The 18,033-nt window shown below is 42.4% G+C and overlaps 2 protein-coding genes across 4 annotated transcripts in view; one reads left to right on the forward strand and one right to left on the reverse strand.

Moving 5' to 3' along the window:
• Positions 1–18,033, reverse strand: part of ABITRAM (actin binding transcription modulator) — a 113,173-nt gene that overhangs the window by 78,612 nt on the left and 16,528 nt on the right. The gene's annotated exons all lie outside the window — the stretch shown is intronic.
• TMEFF1 (transmembrane protein with EGF like and two follistatin like domains 1) overlaps positions 1–18,033 on the forward strand; it is a gene marked incomplete at its 5' end in the record, with an annotated part of 103,558 nt that overhangs the window by 51,915 nt on the left and 33,610 nt on the right. For all 3 annotated transcript variants that reach the window (XM_081014934.1, XM_081014935.1, XM_081014933.1), the window contains 2 exons: positions 5,088–5,197; positions 6,590–6,719. In XM_081014934.1, coding sequence (XP_080871060.1) covers positions 5,088–5,197; positions 6,590–6,719 — 240 coding nt within the window. The remainder of the gene's footprint in view (positions 1–5,087; positions 5,198–6,589; positions 6,720–18,033) is intronic.

Raw genomic sequence — 18,033 nt, forward strand, 5'->3', positions numbered from 1 at the left:
AACCTCTTTTCGTGACGTAGCTACAATCCTATGCAGCTTAGGATAAGCTCTGTTGAAGTCCGCAGTGCTCCCTTCTCAATGGTCTCGCCAGTAAAGCACATTTAAGTTTCAATGATGTGTCTTCTTTACTCAGTTGTAATGCAACCTTTAGTTTTTAATTAGAAATGCAAACAATATTACAGACTATTTAATCGGCTAGTCTGGGGAAGGAATCACATCAGTCGGTGAGAAGCACCTTGAGTTTTGTCTGTGACCATAAGAGCTGCAGACTCAAAGAGAGTCTGCTTGTTCCAACAGGTCAATATAAATATGTTAACTGAACAAGTATTATCCTACTGAGAGACTGGCTCAGCTTCCTCTGTCTCTAGACCTAATCAGACTAATCTGACACAAAACCTGAAAGCTCCATTACAGTGGTACCTCGGGATAAGAACTTAATTCGTTCTGGAGGTCCGTTCTTAACCTGAAACTGTTCTTAACCTGAAGCACCACTTTAGCTAATGGGGCCTCCTGCTGCTGCCGTGCCACTGGAGCACGATTTCTGTTCTCATCCTGAAGCAAAGTGCTTAACCCGAGGTAATATTTCTGGGTTAGCGGAGTCTGTAACCTGAAGCATATGTAACCTGAGGTACCACTGTATAAGCATAGTGAGCATTGAGTTGAAGCCTTGATGTTCTCTCTGTACTTGAGGGGCAGACATAATACTAGGGCTCTTGTAATTGCAGTTAAGGAAAGGGGAGCAGGCTACCTTGTTGATGCATTTTCTCTCTCCAGGAGTAGTATATCCCTCTGTCTTACCTTAACCATGGCTAAGGGAGACGTCAGCATACCCTCCAACATTCTTCAGGTATAAATTTGGACATTTCTCACCCCCCCCACAGACCCTCCTCGACCCGTCTCCCATTTTTGCTCCCCCCCCCCCACCATTTCCACCACCACTACACCAACTGGGCACAGCACACATACCCTCTATGAAAAAAACCCACCTCTGAATCCTGGTTTTATTTTATTATTTGATAATTTCCAAAAGGAAAACACACACCAATAAATAAATTTTAGAAAGGGGCAAGTGGACACACAAAGCACCCCCCGCAAGACTCTTGCACCCCACTCCCTCTCCTTTATATGTCATTTCCTTTTCTTTTTTGTTTGACTTGTTTTCTTCTTTTTACATGAGAAGCAAGCATGTTTGATGTACAGTGGTTTTGCTACATATTGTTAAAACATAATATTAATTAAAAAACATTTTTAAAAGAGTTATTTTTGGGGTGTGTACATGAACCAGACTTTTGAATTACCAGACTTTGGGGAAGCCATAATAGTCTTCATAGCCTTGAATTAGAGGACCTGGGATTCTCCATTCCTTAACTGCATTACATATACGTAACTATATATTATTTTGTCACTAGGGAAATGTGAGAGCATTGTTTTGTGATTGTGGTGTAAAACCTGGTCTTGACTTCCAAATAGTAGCAGTGCTTTCCTCTTTCTGTTTTTGCTTGGATATATTTTTGCCTCATATTTTATTTACTTTTGTGTGTGCAGTTGGCCTAGTTTTCCACTCATTGGAAAATTTCCCAGAACATGCTTTTTGCAAATCTTTGCTGAGGAACTGTCAAACTTTCTCATTGCAAAATGGAATTGACAGACTGGCTGTTTGCTGAGTTTTTGGAATAAAGATGTCAAGCTAACCCTCTGACACCTTGCTAATCAGATGTCCTTCCCTGTTTATCAGTTTTTAGGGTAAAAATGTGAACTAACAATCTGTTTGTGAACACAAAGTAACATTTTCTCTCCAGGTTGTGTACCCGGGGTGACAACACTGGTTTTTACTGAGCACTGGGATGGCAGTCAGGAGGTAAGGCAAGGTGATACGAAAGCAGTTCAGTCTCTGTTTGAGCAACTCATTGTTCAGACTGAGGAGCTGGGGCAGAATCAGCACTTTCATTGGACTGGATGCCCTGTGTGCCTGTTCTGTTTCAGTAGCCACCTGCCATGTTGCTTCTGAAGTACAACAAGAGATTGGGGTAGTGCCCTCCTCTGGCATGTTACCATGTTTGGCACCAAGAGTAGGGCTGTTCCTACAGAGGTTGAGGTCAGATTCTGATAGGCAACATAAAGATAAGTTTGGACAAAGCAAAGTCTTCATCAGCAAGCTCTGGACTCAGCAGGTGGAGCATAACTATACTGCTGCTCAGGATTTTGGAATTATCACTGGTTTAAGGATCCTCACCCAGGAGCAAGGGAGGCTGTTGTTTCAGCAGGGTGCAAATGCCTTCTGAGACTTCATAAAGGCCAGCCTGTGCTATTAGCTGTGTTTCAACTGAGAAGCTACTTGGGATCTTATAGGTTTGTTGCCATATTGCATAGTCGTTGGCTCTTTCAGCAAGGGGGTGACAAGGATTGCATTGGAAGAGTTCTCTGAATCCAGTGAGTCCAATAAAGCCATGTTTGGTCTGGAAGGCCCTGGTAGTGGGGATGGAGACACCTCATCCAGGTTGTCTTCTGAGCTTGGAGTTGGTGTGAGGATGGAGACAACGGCTGTGGAAGATCTCCCTCTGCTGCAGCCTGTTGGAATGGCTTCCAACAGAGGCAAGGATGAGGTGGTAGCAAATGGTAGTTTTGTTTCAACTGAGCTGTTGGCGTGGGCTATACTATCCCACCTCTGGAGCAAAAGAAACAGGTTTTCACCACTCTCACAAGACTACAATGTCTAGCGTTGTTTTAGAGAGCTGAGATAAGAGCAGCCCCCAACAAAGACGGTGCAACTCATTTCTGTGTGCCAAAATGTGACTTCCAAGCCATGTTCAGAGGGAGGTCAGGTCCCCTTTTTCCTGTTAGGTGTGGAGTAAGGCTGCTCTTCTTTGTGAGAGCGAATTAGATACGAACCTGCTGTACTCAGGAGCTGTACCGGCATGTCTTAAACCACTCAGGGGCTGCACTTTATTAATCTCTGAGGAAGATTTTGCCGGGTTCTGCTTTACATACATTTCAAAAGGACCCTGGAGTAGTCTTTGAGGGATTAGCTTGTTAAATTTATCCTTTTTCTTCTTCCTTGTAAATGGAGGCCTTTCCTGCGGAAAGGCAGTTCATGGTAGCCTAATTTTCTGCATTTAAAACACCAGCAGTCACATCATTAGGTATGAGGACTTCTTCAGTGCCTTTCCCTTTGCCTTGTTCTTCCATGGCATCTTCCTTCAAGGCATTTAGGTTCCCTCCCTCTCCCCTCCCTGTACCTTATTAGTAGCAGCTCAAGCACACTTTGAGACAGTGATACTAATTCCCCATCATCTGGTCAGGCTAAAATCTGGCTATCAAATATGTAACTTACCTGCTGGTATAGCTCCCATTGTTAAAGCAACACTGAATCTTACGTATTTTAAATACTTTTATGCCACCCTTCATTGAAGGTCCCAAGGCAGTTCATGGCAGTGTAAAGCAAATTCAATAAAATTAACATCAAAACAAGAATACAGCAAGATTGGAAAAACGAGAAGCTGAAAGAACCAAAACTGGGAACCTGCAAAGCTTCATTCCCAGCTGCTCTCCCCACCCCTGGGTTTTCCAGATAAGTGTTTGTCACACTATAGGCGTGTTTGCTTGGCTAAGTGGTGGGTGGCTGCTCTTACGCTGGCTGATAGATGAGACCCGAGTGCTCTTTCCCCTTGACTTCTGCAGTCCAGAGCAACTGACAGTTGAAGCAGAGTGTTCGCCATTATTGATATTTTCTCTTTGAGAAAGAGGGTTTTCCAGATGGTTTGAGGGTCAGAGGGGGAAGTGCATTGGCAACTGACAGGCAACCGTTGTGTTTGAATGTTTTATACATGCAACTTGTGCGTAACATTTCAAATCCTAACAGGCGCTGTCTGTCTCTGTAAGATACGTCTCTGGTTCTCATTAGCCACAGTATTTGGCAGCTTGTCAATTTTTAATGTTTTTATCCTTCAAGTATTCCTTTGAAATGGGGAGACCTATTATCTTGCTTGTATAGGCATGGAACTGAATGGCAGCACATATTCCTGGCCTTCTCTCTTTCTACTTTCCTGCAGCAAGAAATGTGCCTGCTTCTTAAAAGTTACCACCCAGCTTACTTTCCCACCTTGCTTCAATGCTTCTGCTAGCCAATGAACAAACTGAACTGAAGTTCATAAGAAGGTGTCTTATTCCAAGTCAGACCGCAGGTCCATGTAGCTCAGGGGTCGGCAACCTAAGGCCCATGGGCTGGTAGCGGCCCACAGGGCTTGTCTATCCGGCCCATGGCAACCCCTGCCGACCACTCTTACCAGCGTGGCATGGGGACCGACTTCCGGGTTGATGGCGCCTGTGCGCATGCGAACGGGCGTTCCTCTGACCCGGATGTGCACCAGAAATAGTGTGCACGCATGTGTGTGGGACGGAGAAGCACCCATGCACATGTGCGCACGCTATTTCTGGTACACGTCTGGGTCGGAGGAGCACCGGAAAGAGCATGTGCTCACGGGCACTCCTCCGACCCAGAAGATGGATGGTGCGTGGACCGGCCCATCATCCTATAAGCTTATAGACCCCTGATCTAGCTGCATATCTCTAGGGTTTCAGCCCTACCTTGAGATGCTCTACCACTGAACTAGGAGTCTTCGCTTTATGTGGGGGCAAAGAGCACATTATCAGGAAATTTGTGCAATAAATCCCCAAATGTATTTTTTTGTTACTTGGCTTAAATGAAAAGCAATATTGGGAAACAATTTCGAGCAAGGAAACAGGTGCGTAGCACTTCCCTGCCAGCCATTTTTCCATTTCAAATTAACTCTTTCCCCCCAAGTTGCTCTCCCCTCCCACAGGTTTCAGGTGCATGTTCAAAAATTGTGCTTAAGCCTCTAGAATATGGGGATGGGAACAACTTGGAGCAGATTGGTTTTGAGCAGCAAAATGGCATGCAGGGGGAGAGTTAAGCACTTCCATCATCTATTCCTCTGATAAAAAAACAAGTTCCCAAGGCTGCTTTTTATTACAAGGGGTGGGGGGCTGTCAAGTGCCTTTTTGCACAACTGACTTTGCTTTAAAAAAGCATAGCACATAATCTATTTAAATCTTCTTTCCTTTTTCAGAACTAAATGTAAAGGAATCGGATGTGAGAGTATGTGATGAATCATCGTGTAAATATGGGGGTGTTTGTAAGGAAGAAGGAGATAGTTTGACGTGTGCATGCCAATTTCTGGTAAGGAATTTTCACCTTTGTTATCTAATATGATCCAAAGTAATGATATCCTCTGAAAAACTGTCAGTTTGAGAGTTTTACTCATGTACCCATTTGTATGATCTGGGACTCAGCTAGTTTGGTAAAGAAAAAGTGTTTTACATGTGTTGTATATGCAATATAATACTGTGACGACCAGATGGCGCTGCGTCTTTCCCTACTGGATTTCCCTTTATGAGTTTACAATGGGCTTAACTGAAACGCTTCTTTGATGTGTCTAGATCCAGCCCTGGTGTAGCCTGTTCTTCAGAGGCTGAATAGAACAGTTAATGTGCATAGCAACTGACTGTTATGCACATTTTCCGGGCCTCATGGAAAATGTGCACATAACCTGCCCATGAAGAGGGAATTGTACACATTTCCTGATCAAATATATAAAACCTTCAAGAGGCCCCAAGGAATGTGCGTATTTCAACAGCATTCTATACATCCACTGGCCAGTAGTGAATTGAGCACAACAGAAGGCGAGAGGAGGGGACACACACACTGAATTTTGGCCTTGCACAGGATACTGCTGAAATTTGAAAGACCAAAGTCCACCCCTGCTTTGGGCCACAGTGCTAAGAAACATTCTTCATTCCATTAACATCTGGAGAGAAGAAAATACTCTGTGTTCAGTTTTCATTATATCTTTAAGAATCGATGCAAACGATGCATCTGTAATATTTTGCCCATTTTTAATTCCCTCTTTTGAAATGTGTGGTCGGCAGGGTCCTTTGTTGTTTAATAATAATACTTCCCTTTCCTGAGTGTCTTATTTGTTCACTTTTACTGTTGTATTATTATTAAACAACCATAACACTTTAATTGGGGAGTAAGAGCAATTAAGTGTGGAAACAAAGCAAAAAACTAAAATACGAAAATTCCAACAATAGCAAACTGCCGCTTGGTATCATATTTATGAACACATTCCATTAGGAAGGAAGAACTCTTTTGTGACTTGTAAACCACCAATGAACAGTATATTTAGATTTTATCTTTTTTATTTTTTTGCAACAGTGCATTGTGGATAGGCACTTTAATATTAAACAAAAAACTTTCTGGACATTGTTGCCATTCTATTCAGTCCTGTGGCAGCCAGGCTGCAGCCTGCAGCAAGTGTGCTATGCTTTCTTCATCCTGGGAACATGAAAATACCAATTTCTGCTTGTGCATTTCTGTCTCGCTGCTGTAGCTGCTGCTCCTTAGGCTGCTGTGGTTTGTTTTTGCAGCTGAATGGAATGGGCCTCTGGAAGGAAACCATGAGCCACGAAATCAAACTCTCCGATTGCACCGTTGCCACCCCAGTTGAATACCTGTACACGGGGTTGCGTAAATAATTTCTTTTCCTTGATTTTTTTCTCTCCCTTGCAGTGTCACACAAAATATATTCCTGTTTGTGGTTCAAATGGAGACACTTACCAAAATGAATGCTTTCTCAGGAGAGCTGCTTGCAAGCATCAGAAAGAGATAACAGTGGTGGCTAGAGGGCCTTGTTACTCAGGTGAGTAAACAGCAGTTAATGGGACAGCCTTTCTTATTTCATTTGTTGGATGTTTCAGTGTTTTTCCTAGGACCAGGATTCACTGATCAAGGGCCCACTTCTGTACTGAATTGTCATGTCCAGTCTGGACATGGTCCCTCGGTCTCTAGGGGCTAGAGGAACTAGATACAATGGTGAAACACCTGTAATTTTCAACTGCATGTCAGCACTGGTCAGCTTGAAAGCAGGAGGTCACATAAAATGGCAGCCGTCGAGGGATGCTGAACTATTCCTCTGACTGTCATTACCTATGTTTAGCACTATTCTTAGATGTTTCCTTTCCCCAATGTTTTCCTAACTGTTCATTTCTACATTATATTTGATCTTTCACATGAAATGAAAGCCACTTCAGAAAACTAATAGAATATAGTGCATGTTTAACATGAGTTGCTGATTGATAAGGGTTGCCAGTTTTCTTTGCTGATTGATAAGGGTTGCCAATATTTCATTTCTTTGTTGGTAAAGATTTAATAAGGTCAAAAAGGCACTAAACGAAAAATAGCAATTAAAAATCAATAATAAGGTATCTTAGTCTTAAGTGTCCATTACAGTAGTCTTAAGTCATACGTGTTAAAGGAACTACAGTCATAACTCTGGTTAAATATGCTTCAGGTTGAGCGCATTCAGGTTGCGCTCCGTGGTGACCCGGAAGTAACGGAATGTGTTACTTCTGGGTTTCACCGCTTGCGCAGACGCTCAAGATGACGCCACATGCATGCGCGGAAGCGGCGAATCGCGACCCGCGCACACGCAGGTGTGCAGACACAGGTTACGTTTGCTTCAGGATGCGAACAGGGATCCAGAACGGATCCCGTTCGTATCCAGAGGTACCACTGTAGATGATTTTATTTAAGAAGCGCATAACCATTCATTCAGAAATACTTACCGTACTTTTCTCTCTATAACACGCATATTTTTTCTCCTAAAAAGTAAGGGGAAATGTCTGTGCGTGTTATTGAGCGAATGTGTGGTCCCTGGAGCCGACTGGCCCGAGCGCAGGGGCAAAAAGCAGGCAAAAATCCAATTGCAGCGCGTCAGGGAGGAGGGAGCTCCGTGAGAGAGGAAGCTGTTGCTTTCCTGCATTCTGCCTCAGGGTCTTACTGCCCACCCTCTTCTGTTTTGGTTGCTGTTTGCTCAAATGGAACAAAGAGCAGGCAAATCCCCTCGCCTCCAGGCAAGCAGAGGGGAAAGGAAAGGATCGCGTCCTTCCTTCTAATTCCTCTCCATACTCCGGTGCTGCTGCGTCCAGGGGAGCATTTTAGGGACTTGCAGGCAGCCGGAAAACATGCAGGTGAGAGAGAGAGAGAGAGAGGGAGGGCTGGCTTGGGTGGGTGTGTCGGGGAAAACTTTTGCCTTCCTTTCCTCCCTCCCGTTAAATCCCTCTCCTGCATTCTTAGCCAGCTGCTTCTCTGCACACCCCTCTCGTGCTCCTTGTCCCTTCTGTGTTTTTCCTCCCCTCCCCACTTAAAACATGGTTACAAAGCACGGATCCACATGGATCCTCAGGATCTTTGCATTGGGTCACCCCAAATTCACCATCAGATCACATTACATGTCCATGGCTACAGCCTGCACCAAAAAAATAACGCACCCACTGTTGCCTGGGGCTGCAATGGTGCAAAAACGTGGTTACAAAGCATGGATCCACATGGATCCTCAGGATCTTTGCATTGGGCTACCCCAAACTCACCATCAGATCACATGTCTGTGGCCACAGCATGAGGCACAAAAATGATACATCCACTGTTTCATTCAGAATTCCCCCCCCCCTTGTTTTCCTCCTCTAAAAACGATGTGCGTGTTATGGTCAGGTGCATGTTATAGAGCGAAAAATACGGTATTAGGTCATAATGTAAATAAGAACTCTTGAATCTTACATTAAAAATCAACTCAACGATTGCCAGTAATAAACCTACTAAGTTGGCTTATTTCAAGGCATTTTCTGCATTTTTTTCTTTAGTATGCAAACCAGTTATCTAAAGAGTCCTTTTTTAGTTTTAGACTTCTCCCAAAGTCTCTTAAAGTAAGTTATTTCTTACATTAAAATCCTACGGGTGAAATCCAATATAGGACAAGGAGGTTCCTACATGCACTGCAAGTATTCTCCTTCCTCTCTTCCCTACCTGCAGCCCCTTCCAAATCCTATCCAAGGGTCTGAGGGGCTGCAGCAGGGAGGAGAGGAGGGGGTAGTCCCATTGCCCAAGAGGAAGCCAGTTTTGCTGGTGGAGAGACGCATCGCTCTATGCCATGATTTTCTTTTGTTGGTAGTTGGTATCGGGCCACTAGCAAGCAGACTGCAATCAAGATTTTACCTATTATTTTGCAGCTCTTAATATGATTCACATCACTGAGCTTGCCTAAAAGCAAACAAGATATTCTCTTGGTGATTTACACCCTGTTATCTCTTTTGTATTTTCAAGCACATCTGCCTAGTGCTTTTATTATTTCCTTGTAATCCCGTGCTATCGTCCTTGCACCTCATATTATCTTCCTTGCAGGAGAATGCCATGGGAAGTTGATACGTTTTTGTAGCCTTTGAGGAATATAATATAATAAATACAAGATCTTATAAAATATTATTTTGACTTCAGCATCCATTAAATAACTGGGCTCATCTCTGCATATAATGTTGCAGTGCAGAACAAAAATGCCAATCTTGTTTTAAAAACAGCAACAACTATTTTCAATTCCACTTTCAACTTCTTGTGAGTCAGATAATAAAGATTGATTTTTTAAAAAACCCCTTTGAGACTGAGAATCAGCTAATATGCTTTTAAAACTTTGTATTGCGGTAGCAATAGTTTGCATGTCACGGTAAGCACAACACCACAGTCCTGTTTTGATGCTGCACCATTTGTTCTAAGTCAAGGTTTGGTTTAATGTTGTGGCCAAGCTCTTGGCTTACTAAGCATAAGGTGTGGCTAGGAACAGTGTGGTATGGGAGCAAAAGGTGACCTGGCAGAAGCAAAGTGGCGGCAAGCTCCTTTTCATGAGTGTGTCCATTTGCAAGGTCCCAGTAAGCCACAGTTTGGCTTACGGTGTGTGCATGCCAGGTAATTGCGTTAGAGGCGATTTTAGAGCAGTGCCCACACTGGGCATGCAGCCGAGCAGGGCACCTTCTCAAAACCTGGTAGGCACTTAACAGGCTTTGGGAGGGAGAAAGGAGGACTCTAGGACCTTGCCTCACACCTTCTTCCCAAAGCCCAGTACCTCTTACCTAGCTTTAGGAAGGCGGGTCAAGGACTGGAGACGGTGTCAAATTTTGCCTTTGCCCAGGGTGCCATATCACCAAGGTCTGCCCTGATTGTGTAGACAGTGTCATCATATAGTTTAGTTGAGTTAGTAAGTGGCTCTGGACTTCGTTTTATCTGGATGAAGGCTTTGTTGCTGTTCTCCTGTAACTGGAGACAAAGCTCCTATTTCACATTTCTATGCCTTTCATGAATAAAGGTAAATAAACCTTGGTAGAACTCCAAGATCAGAATATCAGCTTTTGCCTTCTCCTGATTTCAGAAATATTGCCCCTTCGTGGATAAGACCAGGGCAGAACCTTCAGAGCTTGGTTGAGAGCCTGAAGGAACTTGGTAGGTTAGTAGAGGAGCCAAGGCAGAATCTGGTGAGCCATGTTTGGAGGCTAGAAGGAGTTTGAATACCACCACTTGAATCAGCAAAATACTGGCTGGCTGACCTACGAATAGCAACAATAGTAATATTGCTAGTAGTAAATAGGTCTTGTGGGGACCTTATTTTCTTATTCCAAGTCCACACCATTCGCTAAGCTGCCTTGTTTTGGTTTAGCCATAGTTGGGGAATATTGAAAGGCTTTTCAATGACAAGATCAGCCATCTTTTAGCCTGGCATATTATGGGCAAACCAGCTATTCACCACATTGGTGGGGCAAAGCAAGTAGGACACCAAGGTGGTTTTTTTGCAAGTTGAGTATCTAGTTACCACCCTTAAATTATTTTAATGCCTAAACGTGAATCGGAAAAACGAGTCACTAATGCCCAGTGCTTATTGTAGCTCCTTGTTGTGCTGTTTGGCCATTTCAGTGTTCAGAATGCTTATGATAATGTAGTGTTATATTGCTACATGACATTCATTTTTATTTTTAAACCAGCGAACTTTGTTACACGTTAGTGCAGACCGGTAAAATGTGTGAGCAGCCATGTTGAATATTTAAAATGCTCAGCTTGGGTTGGCTATTGCCCTTTTTGTTTGAAAAACAAAGGGGCTTCCTTGAAGCACCCAAGTAAGTCTGCGCAACTTGCAGCTTTCTAGGTTCAAGGTAGCCAACAGGGGGCAACTACTCTATAAACAGCCCCAACCAGCATGGCCAGTGGTCAGGATGACGCCATGTTGCCCATCCCTGACATAAAGTACCAGCTGTTTGTGCAGCTGGTGCAGGAAGCTTAGCAAGCTTTTGTTTTAACATCGCTGATCTGGACTCAGGCAGGCAATGCATTTTCTAGGATATTGGATGGGGTCAGTCCCCAGGGGCCCTGTTGGGGCTAAGTAACAGTTAAACGCTGGAGGCTGTGACTATTTGCATCTCTGGCTGCCAGTACAAAATTGTTCCATTGCCTCAGGCAGATCGGCTCAAACAACCTTCTTGGGAAAGTGACCTTTCAGAGGCGGTTTGACTCTGCTTTTAGGGAGGAGAGAGGATGCATTTGTTTTTCATGGGCTTCTGGGATGAGGTAAATTTCAGAAGCACTGATATGTTGAGTGGTTGCAGCAGAAACAACTGTGAAACTGTAGCATGTTTATTGTGCCATGACATTTCATAAGCTGTGGCTTACTTCATCAAATGCTGAGGAGAAAACTTGCCATTGCAAATGGTAAAAGGTAAAGGTAAAGGGACCCCTGACCATTAGGTCCAGTCACAGATGACTCTGGGGTTGCGGCGCTCATCTCAAGGGAGCTGGCGTACAGCTTCCGGGTCATGTGGCCAGCATGACAAAGCTGCTTCTGGCAAACCAGAGCAGTGCACGGAAACGCTGTTTACCTTCCCACCGGAGCGGTACCTATTTATCTACTTGCACTTTGATGTGCTTTCAAACTGCTAGGTTGGCAGGAGCTGGGACCGAGCAACGGGAGCTCACCCCATCGCGGGGATTCAAACTGCTGACCTTCTGATCAGCAAGCCCTAGGCTCTGTGATTTAGACCACAGTGCCACCCGTGTCCTTATTGCAAATGGTACACCCTTCCTTTTTCCATCACAGAGCTCAGGGTGGGCACATCCCATGCCCTCAGATCATGTTCTGGGTCAATCCCATCTCTCTCTCTCTTCTGAAGTGAGGTCTGTTCAGACTTGCAGTAACCTCTTTGTTTTCAGACCCAAGTCTCAAATGCTGAAATGTTCTAAAATACTGTAATCCACCCCCCTTGATTTTATCATTTTATCTATTTGTAAACCACTCTGAGGGGTTTTTCTTTAAACAATGAAGCAGTGCATACATTTTATGAAATAAAATAAACAACCAAACTGAGCTAAATTTTGCGCCCGTGTGGTTAGAGGCATGCCAAGGAGTTTGTGCCAATGGATCCTGCAGTTGCTCCAGCTTCACTGGTCTGCTCCACTTCATTATAGATAAAATACTGGGAGTACCTGAATTCTGTGGTTGCTATCCAGTAGTTACAAAATTACTGCACCTAGTTGCACAAACAACCTTAGCATTTCTCCATTCTCACAGCTGAAATAGGTCGTTAGCCATTTTCTCTTACATATCTTATTGGCAAATTAGCAATAAAAGTTAAACTCTTCTGATTTATTTTCATTTCTGTGTGTTTCTGTTAACCACAGTAGCAAATATAATTGCTCCCAGGATTGACTTCTGCTAAATTTGTAAAATTAAGCATGCACAGTGGGCATGCAGTTTAATTTTCTAATGGATTTCTGAATCCACACCTTCAGAGAGACCTGTTTATTGGGAAGTACCACCTCTTGGCTCCCTTATTAAACTCTTAAGTTGGAAAAACAAACCAACCAACCTTCATGCTGTATTTGCATTATTAAGAGCAAACACCATTGCTCTGTGAGATGTCAGGTGTTTGCTAGCTTCTCTCATTCCTTTCATAACACATTTCACTGCAGGGAAGGCAGAGACTCTCAAGGCTACATTTAATTTTGAACTAGTGTCCCTCAATCTGAAGTAATCAAGCCCTTATTATGAATCTTGAGCAGCCGGGGTTTTACAGTCTGTGTTTGTTTATGTAGTGGAAATGCAATTACAACGATATACTGTGTTTGGTGGCAGGGGGAAATAAAGTCAGTGGTGCAATTTAATCTCCTCATCGCTGTTAAGCAGGAAATCCTAGATACTTTGCCTTTGGAATAATAAAATGGGGCGGGGGGAGTTCCGGATATCAGCTTTCCTGCTTATCGAACCTCCTGTACCATAGCTGAGAGGTTCATAACCAACACCGAACCAGGATCTAAATCTTGCCAATGAGACAGGACCCTTGTTGGCCTTAGCCCAGCAGAGCAGCCCCTACATACAGACACACATGCCCCTTTTGCCAGCAGTGGTAGGAGACGGTGCCCCACGTGTTCTCAGGACACCATCTGCTCTAAAGTTCAAGCTGCAGTCCGGAAATGAGAGCCCCATATGCGTGCTGAGCTCTGATTCACAGGCATCGCCTGTTTCTTTTCTGCCCAAGAGCTGGTCACGCTTTACCGGAGTGTTTGCTATGCCTGTGCTCTTGATCCTCACAGGGAGCACCTAAAGTATACAAGAAAGATGTGCATCTCCCACCATGCATGGCCTGTAGAGATAGGTGGTAGCAATTTAAAAAAACCAAAACCTTTTCCTTCTTCTTTGAACGTACCGTAGCCGATAGATGAAAGACCAAGTTGAAATCAGGGCCCAGAAAACAGAGACATTTGGGGCCACAGCCACCATACTGAGTACTTCTACCATTGCTGGACTGGGGGGGGGGTTAAGTTTACGCCGCTGCCCACAGACTTGCCAGAGTGGTGTTAAAGTGGGAACCACAAGGACACTTTGCCCAGTTCATCCGGAACCTGGTGCCATCCCCAATGCAGAAGATAGTTGTGACTTCCTAATATGTGCCTTCTGCATTGCCCCTCAATGTTCACAGAGGTGTGTTTTCACACATTACTTGCCACCCCCAGAGGACTCCAGTGTGCGTGCAGCAGAAAGACTTGCTCCTGTAACCTGTGAACCAGCCTTCCCTCTCTCTTGTTTTTTTTTTTTAAAAAAAATAAATTTTTATTAATTTTCCAAACACAAAATAAAAAAAAACAAACAATACACAATACACAGACATACAAACATATAAACATGTATAATTTCATAACCATTTTTTCATAAACCTTACTTTCCGGACTTCCCCATACCTCCCCTTTTCTGCATCCTTGTTTTATATTTGTTCAGCAACTCCTCAGTCAAAATTATTCAATTCAATTTCTTTTAAGTTCTTCTAATATTATTAATTACAGCTGCAATTCTCTGTTTCCCAACCCCTTGACATTTTAACATTCCTGAATTTTACAACAAGTTCTAAGATAAACTTTGAATTTCTTCCAGTCTTCTTCCACTGTCTCTTTCCCCTGGTCACGGATTCTGCCAGTCAACTCCGCCAGTCCCATGTAGTCGATCACCTTCGTTTGCCATTCTTCCAGTGTGGGTAGTTGTTGTGTCTTCCAATACTTTGCTAGAAGAATCCTTGCTGCTGTGGTCGCATACATAAAAAACGTCCTGTCCTTCCTTCTCACCAATTGGCCGACGATGCCCAGGAGAAAAGCCTCAGGTTTTTTAGGGAAGGTCCATTTAAGAACCTTCTTAATTTCATTATAGATCATTTCCCAAAAAGCTTTTATCCTCGGGCAGGTCCACCAAAGGTGATAAAAAGTACCTTCAGTCTCATTACATTTCCAACATTTGTTATTGGGCAGATGATAAATTTTTGCAAGCTTGACTGGGGTCATGTACCACCTATACATCATTTTCATAATGTTTTCTCTTAAGGCATTACATGCCGTAAATTTAATACCGGTGGTCCACAGCTGTTCCCAGTCAGCAAACATAATGTTATGACCAATATCTTGTGCCCATTTTATCATAGCTGATTTCACCGTTTCATCCTGTGTGTTCCATTTCAACAGCAGGTTATACATTCTCGACAGGTTCTTAGTATTGGGTTCTAACAGTTCTGTTTCTAATTTTGACCTCTCCATCTGGAAACCTATTTTCCTGTCCTGTTTAAATGTCTCGTTTATCTGAAGGTAGTGCAACCAATCTCGCACTTTGGACTTTAATTTCTCATAACTCTGTAATTTAACTTTTTCCCCATCTTGTTCTAAAATTTCACAGTATTTTGGCCATTTAGACTCCATATTAAGTTTTTTCACCTCTTTAGCTTCCATTGGTGACAACCACCTGGGAGTTTTACTTTCCAATAAATCTTTATACCGCATCCAAACATTATATAATGCTTTCCTAACAATATGGTTTTTGAAACCTTTATGCAGTTTTACCTTATCATACCATATATATGCATGCCAGCCAAATCTATTGTCAAACCCTTCTAGATCCAAAATGTCTGTATTCTCAAGAAGTAGCCAATGTTTCAACCAGCAGAAAGCCGCCGATTCATAGTAAAGTCTTAAGTCCGGCAGGGCAAACCCCCCTCTATCTTTTGCATCAGTTAGAATCTTAAATTTTATTCTGGGCTTTTTGCCCTGCCAGACAAATTTAGATATATCTTTCTGCCACTTCTTGAAACAGTCCATCTTGTCCAAAATCTGCAATGTCTGGAATAAAAACAACATTCTAGGCAATACATTCATCTTGATAACAGCAATTCAACCTAACAAAGAGAGTTTCAACCTTGACCATATTTCTAGATCTTTCTTTACCTCTGTCCAACATTTGTCATAATTGTCCTTAAATAAATTCACATTCTTAGATGTTAAGTTTACCCCCAGGTACTTTACTTTTTTCGTTATCACTAAACCTGTTTCATTCTGAAACTTCTCTTTTTCAGCCAATGTTAAATTTTTCTCCAACACTTTCGTTTTCTGTTTGTTCAGTTTAAATCCTGCTACTTGACCAAATATCTCAATTAGTTCTAATACTCTTTTAGTACTAGTATCTGGCTGTTGCAAGGTCAGTACTAGGTCATCTGCAAATGCCCTTAGCTTGTAATGTCTAGCTCCGACTTGTACTCCTTTAACCAACTGGTCTCCTCTAATCATGTTTAACAAAACCTCCAGGACTAATATAAAAAGTAAAGGGGATATTGGGCACCCCTGTCGTGTACCTTTTTCTATAGATATTTCTTCCGTAACCACATTGTTTACAATTAACTTTGCTTTTTGTTTAGAATATATTGCACCTATACCGTTTTCAAACCCTTGACCTACCCCCATCCCTTGGAGATTCTTCTTCATAAAGCTCCAACCAATATTATCAAAGGCTTTCTCCGCGTCCACAAAAATTAAAACAGCTTTCCTATTGATGTCCACTTCTAACAGTTCCAAAATGTCTATAATGTTCCTCACATTATCCGACATATGTCTCCCTGGAAGAAAGCCCGTTTGGTCCTTATGAATCTCCCCTACCAACACTCTCTTCAGTCTTTTTGCCATAATGTCTGCAAAAATTTTATAATCCACATTGAGTAATGATATAGGGCGGTAGTTTTTAACCTGGTTCTTTTCAGTCTCAGTTTTCGGTATAAGTGAAATAAAGGCTTCTTTCCACGACTCCGGTGCCTTTTTCCCCTCCAAAATTTCATTACATACTTCCTTCAGTGGTTGTACTAACCATTCCTTCAACGCTTTATAATATCTGGCGGTCAAACCATCTGGTCCTGGAGATTTTCCCAATTGCATCTTCTGAATGGCACCCTCTATTTCTTGTCCTGTTATTTTCTCATTCAAAATCCTTCTGCTTTGCTCTGAAATTTTTGGTAATCCATGTTTCTTAACAAATTCTTCTATTTCCTGTTCGTTAACTGGCCCTTGTGCATATAATTTCCTGAAATAACTTTGAAAACAATTACTTATCTCGTTTGGTTTGTGGATAATCTTTCCATCCACTTCTAAACTTGTCACAGTGTTCAGTTTTTGCCTCTTTTTCAATTGCCATGACAGAAATTTGCCACATTTATCTGCTGATTCAAATGTCTTTTGTCTCATTTGCTTTATTTTCCATTCTATCTCTTGATTCATCAATTCCATATATTGCACCTGATAGTGCTTTATTTCTCTCAGAATCTCATGGGACTTTGGTTTAGACCTCAATTTCTTTTCACCTTCTTTTATTTTTTCCAGAATTTTTTCTTTCCTTTCATTTTGCTTTTTCCTCTTTATGGAGTTCTGTTGTATTAGGAAACCTCGCATCACGGCCTTACTTGCGTCCCAGATTATTCTTTTTTCCACTTCTGTTCTCAAATTTATCTCAAAGTAATCTTTCAGTGTTTTTTGGGCCTTCTTATAAATCTCTTCATCTCTAAATAGGGTGTCATTCATTCTCCATCTAAAGGATCCAGTTGATGTTAGTTTCATCTCCATCTTTACAGCATTATGGTCGGAGCAAGTCTTTGAGCAGATTTCTACCTTTTTGATCCTTGGCGCCATACTGCTAGTTACCCAAATTTGGTCAATTCTTGTCCATGTCATTTTTGCTTCAGAGAAAAAAGTTCCCTCTCTCTCAAGAGGGTTCCTTGTTCTCCAAATGTCAATCAAGTCCATAGTTTCAGTCATTTCAAAAAAAGTCTTTGGTAGTCTCCCTTCCTTGGAAATTACTTGTCTCTGTGCTTTGTCCATATTTGTGGAAACTACACCATTCATGTCTCCCATCATTACTACTCTATAGTCTAGATAGTCCATTAAAGTCTCATGCAACTTCTTAAAGAATTCCGCCTTCCCGTCATTTGGTGCATAAATTCCGACTATCAAGATTTTTTCTCCTTGAACTTGTATTTCAATTGCCAGGTATCTTCCTTGTTCATCTTTAAATATCATCTTTGGAGCCAATTTTTCTTTTGCATAAATCACCACACCTCTTTTCTTAACTTTGTCTGATGAAATAAATTCCTGTCCAAGTCTCTTGTTTACCAATAATTTCCTATGTGTCCTGGTCACATGGGTCTCTTGTAGACATATTAGGTCTAATTGTTCTCTTTTCAAAATATGAAAAACTTGGCGTCTTTTTCGGGGAAGGTTCAAACCATTACAATTCCAGCTAAGAAGTTGCAGAGACATTTTGTTATTAAGTACCTGTTCCTCCGACTGCTCCTAGC

The sequence above is a fragment of the Podarcis pityusensis genome (assembly GCF_964106645.2).
Source record: "Podarcis pityusensis genome assembly, chromosome: 7".
Lineage (NCBI taxonomy): Eukaryota > Metazoa > Chordata > Lepidosauria > Squamata > Lacertidae > Podarcis > Podarcis pityusensis.